Source organism: Eucalyptus grandis, chromosome 10, assembly GCF_016545825.1.
Source record: "Eucalyptus grandis isolate ANBG69807.140 chromosome 10, ASM1654582v1, whole genome shotgun sequence".
Classification (NCBI taxonomy): Eukaryota; Viridiplantae; Streptophyta; class Magnoliopsida; order Myrtales; family Myrtaceae; genus Eucalyptus; species Eucalyptus grandis.
The window spans coordinates 26,047,767-26,057,726 of NC_052621.1; the positions used below are offsets into that span (position 1 = coordinate 26,047,767).

At 38.2% G+C, this 9,960-nt stretch overlaps 1 protein-coding gene across 1 annotated transcript; it reads left to right on the forward strand.

Moving 5' to 3' along the window:
• The first annotated feature begins 665 nt into the window (after positions 1-665).
• On the forward strand, positions 666-3,007 carry LOC104422473 (tropinone reductase homolog At2g30670). Its single transcript, XM_010034800.3, has 5 exons — positions 666-867; positions 1,767-1,974; positions 2,099-2,324; positions 2,419-2,525; positions 2,610-3,007. Exons 1-5 carry the CDS (start codon positions 749-751, stop codon positions 2,796-2,798), a joined length of 849 nt encoding a protein of 282 aa, XP_010033102.1. The 5' UTR covers positions 666-748; the 3' UTR covers positions 2,799-3,007.
• Positions 3,008-9,960: the final 6,953 nt, after the last annotated feature.

The following is a 9,960-nucleotide window of genomic DNA, read 5'->3' on the forward strand; positions in this document are numbered from 1 at the left end:
GGACCCACGCCTCCACGTGGCGCTTCATGAATGGCCGGAGAGAGAACGTCTTTGTTGTAGAGAGGAGGCCGTCCATTTTCTTCTTCAGGGATGGAAGGAGACAGGATATGAGCGAGCGAGAGAGAAATAAATGCGTGCAGGCTGTTATATGCAGGTCTAGTGATAGGGGAAATAATAATAAAAAAAATTGTTTTGCGGGAGAAGAACTACTTCTACGAAAAAATCTTCAATGGCCCCACACCTCCAGGCGCTTCATGACTCGTCGGAGACTACGCTGTCTTGGTGGTCGGGACCACCCAATATTTTCTCATATTATATAAGCCCTTTTGTCCAATGCCTGAGCAAGAGTTATCGTTTGGCAGAGGGGATTCCTGGAGAAAATATTGGGTGGTCCGGGACCACCACGTCAGCGTGGTCCCGGACCACTCACGCGACGACGCCACGTGTATGGGGAGAGGACAAAGGACCGAAACTGAGCCCACTTCTCTGACGCTCTCTCTCCTCTTTCTCTCTTTTGTCCCCCTTCCCATACACGTGACACCGCGTGAGTGGTTCGGGACCACGTTGACGTGGCGGTCCCGGACCACCCAATATTTTCTCGGATTCCTGACCGAGGTGACGCCAGGTGGGATTTGGGAGCTACTCCCTGCATAGGATAAGGTTCTAGAAGAATATGAGGAAGTGAGGGAGAAAAGCACAAAGAAGGAGTTGGGAGTAAAAACCAATTTTAGAGAAAGAGAGAGAGAGAATGGCTTCTGAGGGGAAGAGGACTGCAAGAACATGTAGCGCTCACAATGGCGACATCGACAATAGGTGGTCACTTCAGGGAATGACCGCCCTCGTCACTGGCGGTAGCAAAGGAATTGGGTCTCTCTCTTTCTCCTACTCAACGAACACTTCCTTTTTTTATGTTGTTCATTTAGATGATCGATCAACTCTTATGGTTTAGGTTAAGAAAAAAACATCATAATTTAGGCATTTGAAGACAGCCAATCCTGTGCCTATGTCAATCAAACTAATTTTATATCTGTTAACTAACGACAAACCTAGAAGCAAATCTCAACCGTCCACATAAAATTAGTGAATTGATCTTGTAATGACCCATGGATGAAGTTGGGAGGAAGGTAAGGTTGCATTTGTGTTTTAGAGTATGTGCTTAAACTTATATGACTACTGATTAGGGTGCTTAAAATAAATTATTTGTTTTTACAATTTCCATTTTGTGTGTGTGTGTTTTTAATTTTGGAATATCTATTATAGCAAAATGGGTATAGTTGCCCAACTTAGGACTATCCGGGCCAGAAAAATTCAAGTCAGGCATGTTAGATAGGGCTTTCAACTATAGCAGGTGCTTTTGAATCTGATTATATTCGATTTCATAGATAAAATGCTAGACAACTAATTTCATGATCACTCAAAACTTTATATGACAAAGATGATGAGAGATCAATTACTTCGAGGATTTGTAGCTGGATAGGCTGGTTTATGCATTTTTGTTTTTTTATTTAAAGTTTTGTTGTCTTTAGATGTTAATAGCTCATAGACATGTCGCTAGCTAGTAGAATTTGCATTCTCCGATTGTCATGATCCAGTGCATTTAAAGGCTTTAATCATCTGTTAGACTTCAATTGCCTGTGTAATCAAATGTTCCGCACATTCCAATGTATCACCTGTCAACTTCTTCTATTGGCAAAGAAGAAGGGCTTGATCTGTTCTCGTTTGCAATTACAAGTTGGTAAATGGTCATAATGTCGTCCCGTGCTTAGGCGTGCTATTGTTGAGGAATTAGCGGGGCTTGGGGCTACCGTCTACACCTGCTCCAGGACTGAAGCTGAACTCAATGAATGCTTGAAAGAGTGGAAGCGTAAGGGCTTCCAAGTGGCGGGTTCGGCTTGCGACGTTTCCTCAAGATCCGAGCGAGAGAAACTGATGCTCGCCGCGTCCTCCCTCTTTGACGGCAAGCTCAACATCCTAGTAAGTGTCGGTCGTCTTTGACCCCGTGGATCCAATAACAACATTGATAAGGTCACGATTTGTGCTTTTATTTCGATAGATTTTGTTCCGTTTTTCATTTTCTTGGGATTGGTTTGTGTGTTAGATAAACAACGTTGGGACTCTGGGGACAACCGGTGGAATGCCGACCGTGGATTGCACGGCGGAAGATTTCTCCTTCATTATGACTACTAACTTCGAATCGGCTTATCACTTGAGCCAGCTTGCGCATCCTCTTCTCAAGGCTTCGGGAACCGGAAGCATCGTGTTCTTGTCATCCGTCTGCGGTATTGTTTCACTCAGCGTCGGATCAATTTATTCAGCCACAAAAGGTGAATTGATAGTATCATGAGCAACTATTTAAACACTTTTAATATGGAGCTAAACAAATTCCATATGTTTCTTACTTTCTCAACTCATTGTTAGGAGCAATGAACCAGTTGACCAAGAATTTGGCGTGCGAATGGGCTAAGGACAACATAAGAAGCAACTCTGTTGCACCTTATTTTATTCTGACTCCATTGACCGAGCCTGTAATTTAATGTCCCAAGGCTTTAAATTTCTATCTTGACCATTTTTCCCATCGTGATCTAACGTTAACCCATCCTCCGTCGCAGCTACTTTGTAGTGAGGAGTTTCATAAGGAGGCAATAGCCAGGGCGCCGCTCGGTCGCACAGGAGAGCCGAAGGAGGTGTCGTCACTTGTGGCCTTCTTGTGCTTGCCGGCAGCCTCCTATATAACGGGGCAGACCATTTGTGTCGATGGAGGATTCACTGTCAATGGCTTCTCCTTTCCTAGAGCATGAGTGTAACTTTGTTCTGTGTCTGAGATGTTTGTCGTGCGTTGCCGTCGCAGGGATAAAGAAGTTTATTAACCAATAATGGCAACGTCGCAATACGTTTCAATGTGTACGTCGATCATTTGTTGACCGCATATAAGGGAGAGTATCGTACTCCCACTTTGTATTCCCTTTCGAGCTCTTTTATGCAATTGCCTATGAGTAAAATTTATGTACTTGACAAGCAATGATGGAAACAGCAGACATGATATACTACAACAGCACCATCCGAGAATATAACATTTTTTTACACAAGACAAACAAAGTTTGATTCACATATATGTTATATCTGTTTTCCATATATCTAAACGCTAAATCATAAAATCCAAAGTGTAATTTATTATTAATTCCTAACACGAAATTGACCAAGTATGTTTCGTAGCAATTGTATCGTCAAAATCGTCTTTGTAATGCTATGTTAATAATATTTGTGAAAGAATGCCTCCTTTTATGGCACTGCCTTGGTCAAAGAGATGTTTTAATTTGAACATGAGATCCACAACATCAAGATGGTATGAATCGAGAAACTTGATGCATTGGAAATATAGAACCACTGAAATTAACATATATAGCTTTATATAACCGTAGCAAGGTAGAGGTTATCACTAGCTTTGCCTTCATATGAGTGAGAGATGTGATGATGAGGTAAAATTCAATAACGCAGCCTGAAAACATGCCGGAAAATTCTTTTTTGTGATCTAAAAATAGCATCAAATGCCTTGACCCTACAGCCTCACAGCGTTGAGCTTTGTAGGAGCTTCTGGACGGGCAATACTGACCACATAACTCTGGGTTGATCAAATCTTATCTCTAGTTAAAGTAGAGGTGCACGAAATTTCGGGCCTAAGCTAGAAAAGTCCGGATCAGAGACGGCTAATTCATTTTGATTCGGGCTAGTGTAATTAAGGACTAGGCGCAACCTACAATCATTATGATCAATTCGTTTTGGATGGGCCAAGAAATACACAAGTGCTTGGCCAAGCACAATCCTACTATCTCTGAAATTATTATAAAGGAATGATATATCAAAATTGACAATTTTCAAATGCCTAAATCATGAAGTTATTTTTCTCAACCTAAACCATAACAATTAATCGATCATCTAAATCAACGACATAAGAAAAACGAAGTGTTTGATGAGAGAGAGAGAGACCCGATTCTTTTGGTACCACCGATGACCAGGGCGGCCATTCCCTGAAGTGACCACCTGTTGTCGTTGTTGCCGCTGCGACTGCTGCATCTACTTGCAGCTTGCAGTCCCCTTCCCCTCACGCCGCATGTGAATTGCGAACCACTCCCAACGTAAGGTCATAGAAGTCTGCTGAGGGTGAGAACTGTAGCAATGACAAGACTTAGGACGCCGCAACGATTTCGAACCACAGAATTTGCATTCTATCATGGAAGTAGGCAAGTCCCACACCTATCTTTTATCGAAGCACCACGTTACTTGTGTTTTCATGTTACTCAGGTTGAACTGATAGTTATTCATACAGTTGTCATATAATGCCAACCTTCATGATCATCCTGGTGCAATGTGAGTAACATGATAGTGTAGAAACATTCTCAAATGTGAATCACCAAATAGAAAACTAATGAATTACTAAATCCAGAGACTTAGTGTGAACTTTTCCAAGCCCATACCAACCGTATTTTTCGAGTTTTTTAATTTTAATTAGCATAACATGTAAATTAGTTTATTTACGAGTCGCCACTCATCAATTATCAGTTGGTCGTATTTTTCGAGTTTTTAATTTAATTAGCATAACATGCAAATTAGGTTATTATTATTATTCTTCTTCTAATTTAAATAATTTAGTTTTTAATTTATTTTGAATTAATATTAAATTAATAAATTTAGTGGCAAAATGATGTCGTTTTGCACCTTCATTGCTGAGTTGGCTTTTGGCAAGCCACGTAGATCACATATATTATTAGAAAAATGCCACGTTGGGTTTTCGGCTACTTTCACTAGATTTGGCACTAATGTGTCCCACTATTAAAAGAGAGTGGCATTTAAGTGTACATTTTAGAACTTTTAGCACTAAAGTATTCACTTATGCCAAGTTTTGGCATTCTCGATATTCTTTGTCCAACATCTAACTATTAAAGATATGTTAAAAAAGTTTAGGTTAGTGCCTGACATATGCCACATAGGACCGCCAACATCCACGTCAATTATTTCTAATCTAAATTGGCTAAATAAATTGAAGTGGTATCAAAGTAAAAAGGTTTAGAACTAAAGTTTAAAACTGAATTTGTATTAATGCAATAGGTTTATGACTTTTTTGATACTGTTCCCAATTATCAACGTACTACTTCCCCTTGTTATGTGGCCATTGTATCAGACACGTTAATTGCCAGCCTAATCTAAGTGGGCAATGATAGTGATAGCCACCCTCCTAAAGGCAACAGGGATTCCCCGAGGAATGTTGACAGATTGCTAAGTGATTGTGAATAGCTTTGCCTAACATGAGCCTTCCCAAATTTACCAATCACAACTTAATTTTTCCAATAAATTATTCAAGCAATATTAGATTAAAGTTGCCACTAACCTATTAAGTGTCGAGTAGTAACCCGGATAGGATGTAGCGGTCCATCTTGCTCCCAAGAACCAAATTTAATTATGCTATATGAATCTAACATTGTTTTTTTACCCTTCTCTTTATAAAATCGCTTTATCATATTATAGCCTAAAAGTGATCGTGAATGGTTCTCAAGCAATAAAATAAACAATCAGGCAATAAACATCAAATAACGAAATAATAAATATCTAGCAAATAAATAAATAACTAGAATAATAAAGAACTCCAGCCGAATTGGGCAATAATTACAAAGCTTTTTCATAGGCTTTAGGGTAAAACCCTGTGTGCTGTAGGTGAAAAGTCTAAAAGTACTCGTGCAAGCTTCCTAAAATAGACAATTGTATCACAGGAAAGTGAATATGCAAATGTAACATGCTATGTAAAGTAAATTCACTAAATGAAGTGTTTTTTGAAAATGAGCCATTAAACATGGGAATAGAATTTAACATTATGCAATCCAATACTAAGGCTATATTTCATAGTTAGGATAAAATTCAAGATATGATATTATCCTATCCTGCATTTGGTGTCGCTCAAGATAGGATATAGTCGCATATAAATGGTATAGACCGGATAATATTATCCTATGATGGAAATGGGATAAATGTGGATGGGATTTCTAATATCTATAATAGGAAAGTTTTTTTTTTTTTTTTAATGAAAAACTTCTTAAATTAACAAAATTAAATTATATATCAATATAAATAATATTTGAATTCTAATATAATAAATTCAAAATAAAAAATAGTTATTTTAATTTAATCTTATTTTATTTATATATTTGAATTTAATTCTATTTTATAATATAAATTCAATATCTAAATATAAATATATATTATTACATATTTTAGGTACTTTAGTATTTTAGGTATATTCGCATAGTTTACCATTTAATAAAAGTTTATTAGAGAATGATGGAAGGGGAAGAAAGAAATAAAAAAGATATTAATTGATAAAAGAGAGGAAAATAAAATAAAATAAAATAAAATAAAGTGGGTAAGAGTGTCACGAGAGTTTTTATCATCTCCATTTGTAAAATTTGTTTATTCATTTTAACTAATATACTGTTAATATCAAACAATGTACATGATATGATATGAATACATTCGATTTAATTACTGCAATTACTAAACATTGAATATGATATAATAAAATCTCTAGATTTCATATCCTATCATATTCAGTCCTATCCTAATTAAAAATTCGAACAATCAAACGTAATCTAAAAGAATGAATCTACTTATATAATATGAATATGCCCTAAATGCATCCTCCTACATATTTTTGTGATTATTCAAATGAAGATGCAATCTAATTACTAGAAGAAATGATTTTTTAAATTTTTTATTTTATAACTTGTGATTATGGTAACAAACATATGAATATCGGAATACAATAATAATTCAATTTGACGAATTTAGTCATAAATTTTTTAATGTTTTGACAATGTAATCCAAGGTCGAATATATATATTTTTTTGGTCAAAGATAGATGATTCTTTCATTCACAAGCAAAGATTACAAGAAGACGATAGGGTGGATTCATAGCATAAAATACTAAGAAGAGGATAGGGAGGTGCCTTTAAATAGTTTGTGGGAAGGGACTTAAGACGATGCGATTTCTCTACCCAATCAGCGGCTTGGTTGGCTTCTCTCGTGCAATAAGACAACTTAACGAAAGGTAAGTTTTGTAGCATGATTTTGATTTCATTAATCAAGCTTCTCATAGCCCATGAGCTTCGGCCTGGCCCAGCGTTGCTTCAACAAGAGATTGATTATCGCTTTGTACTTCCCAAGCACTTCCCTTGTTCTGAAACTGAACTATGCCCACGTGAGTTGTTGTTCTATGGGTGAGAAAATGTAGACCGTGCGAGAGAGCTAGGGCTTCAGCGCACAAAGCATTCGCCACTTGGATCTCAGCAGCAAATCCATCGATCAACAGCCCTCTTGAGTCGCACACAACCCCGCCATCGAGTTCTTCTCTTCCCCCTTCACCAGGAGCAATCGATGTTGAGTTTGAAGCCATCTTTGTCCGGCGGTTTCCACGTTTCAGGTGAAGAGCGGCTGCTAGATCTCTTATGTTCTTTACTCGGGACCCATCTGGAGAAGGCCCTAACTTGGGCGTGAGCTAGATCTGCTATAAAGTCAAATTTGGGAGGCTTGGATAAGAAGATATGGTCATTCCGAAGCTTCCATATGATCCAAAGCGTGCTGGCCACCATCTCCACTAAGGGTAAGTCGAGTTTTTCAGCAAAGAAATCTTCAAACAACTTATCCATTCAGGTTACTGAGATTGTTTTGTTGTAGAGGTTGAGTCGCGGGTCAAGCCATGTATGTCGGGTTCTTTTGCAGAGGAAAAAGAGATGCTTTGTTGTTTCAAGGTGTCGAGAATAGGGTGGGCACAACGGATCAGGTAATACTCGCCTCTTATAAAAATTTTCCTTTGTGGGTATTGCGTTTTGACAGATGCTCCATAGAAAAAACTTAACTTTGGGAGGGATTGGGATACTCCATAATCGGGTCCATAAGGATTTAGGTGGCTGGTATGAAGTAGTTGCTTTGTTTGGATCTGGAGAAGTAATCAATGAGCAAATCCTGTTGTATCCACTTTTAACTGTATAGGAGCTGGACTTGTTTCCCGTCCATATCATCCTATCTTTCTGTGGTATTGCTGAAATAGGGATTGCAAGAATTTCTTTAACTACTTGGTCGTCAAAAAGTTCACGAAGCTTTGGCTCATCCCATGCTCTGCCTTCATTGCACATTAATTTAGCAACTTTCTCAGGATCATTTATATTCGCCGACCCGCCTAATACTCCCCTTGGAAGCCATTTGTCCTGCCGAATGTGAATACGTTCCCCATCCCCTACCATCCATTGGACTTCCGGTTCAATAGTGTCTCAGCCTATGAGAATGCTTCGCTAGCCCCAAGATGGCCTCTGTCCTGGTTTTGCTCTCCATAAGTCCCCATTTGGATAGTAAACACCTTTTAATATCTAGCTCCATAGTGCTGAGGGTGATTGTAATAATCTCCACGCTTGTTTGCTTAACATAGCCTTATTGAACTTAATTAGGTCTTTAAAGCCAAGACCCCCTTCATCTTTTCTGGACTTCAAAACTTCCCATTTCCTCCAATACATACATCTTTTAGAATCATTTTGTTTCCACTAGAAGGCTGCAATCCTTTGTTCAATGGCTTTGCATACTGATATTGAGATTTTGAAAATAGACATGGCATACCGGGGAAGAGCCTATATCACTGCTTTGATCAAGACATCTTTGCCGGCTTTAGACAGTAATTTTTCTTTCCATCCTTCAAGCTTCATGTTCGCTCTTGCAGGAATCCATGAAAACATCTCATTTTTTGTTTGTCCCCAGTCAGATGGAATTCCCAAGTACTTCCTTGTTTTGTCGATAATAGGCACACGTAACTCATATGCCATATTCATTTTCAAGCTCAGAGGGCAGCCTTGCTAAAAAAACACTCATGATTTGTTTAAATTGATGGTTTGATCGGTAGCATAGCAATATTGATTCAAAATGTTTGCCACATTTTGACATTCTCTGACTGTCCCATCCAGAAAAAGTATAGCATCGTCTGCAAATAATAGATGAGACAGCGTGGGACAATACCTGTTCAATTTTATTCCTTTGATGCTTCCATCTTCTAGTGCTTTGTGCATCATCCAGGAGAATGCATTTGCCATTAACATAAATAGGTATGGGGACAATGGATCTCCTTGTCTTAAACCCCGCGTCGAATGGAAATATCTTGTATGATTGCCATTGATTTTGACACTAAAGGACACCATGGAGACACAATGCATCACAAGCTCAATCCATTTTTTACCAAATCCCATCTTCCTCATACTCATTGTTAAGAAATCCCATTCAACCCTATCATAAGCCTTTTGCATATTCAGTTTAAGAACTGCATGGAATTTCTTTTTGTGATCTATAATCCTTAGCTGATGCAAAACCTCTTGAACAATATATATGTTGTCATGTATTTGTCGTTCTTTAACAAAGGCGCTTTGTTTAGTAGTTATTAGCTCATCAAGGCATGGTTTTAGTCTATTTGCTAGCACTTTAGAGATAATTTTATAGCTGAAATTACATAAACTGATTGGCCTAAACTGACAAATACTTTCTGGATTTTTCACTTTTGGAATAAAGGATATATGAGTCTTGTTGAGCAGGGGATCAAATGAACCTGATTCAAAAAAGTTTTTGACCAGATTGAACACTTCTAGCTTAATCTCTTCCCAATAATACTGATAAAATTGTCCATTAAGGCCATCCGGACCAGGGGCTTTGAGTGTACCTAGCTGGAACACCGCTTCTTTGACCTCTTCCATTGAAATAGGAGCTAACAGGCTTTCATTCATTTCTCTAGTGACTATAGATGGGCATATGTCTAGCAGAGGTTGAAGGTTTCTTGGGCCTGCCGATTCATATAATGAGCGATAGAAATCTTCTATGTGTTGCTTCAATATTTTCTGATCCCTACACCAAGTATCTTCATTTAGTTTCAACACGGAGATTCTA

Excerpts from the sequence above, each read along its gene's own strand:
- LOC104422473 (XM_010034800.3), top strand. The coding sequence starts at position 749 with ATGGCTTCTGAGGGGAAGAGGACTGCAAGAACATGTAGCGCTCACAAT. Across the intron at positions 2,325-2,418 it reads AATTTATTCAGCCACAAAAG|GAGCAATGAACCAGTTGACC; the intron begins GTGAATTGATAG and ends ACTCATTGTTAG. Across the intron at positions 2,526-2,609 it reads TGACTCCATTGACCGAGCCT|CTACTTTGTAGTGAGGAGTT; the intron begins GTAATTTAATGT and ends CCTCCGTCGCAG.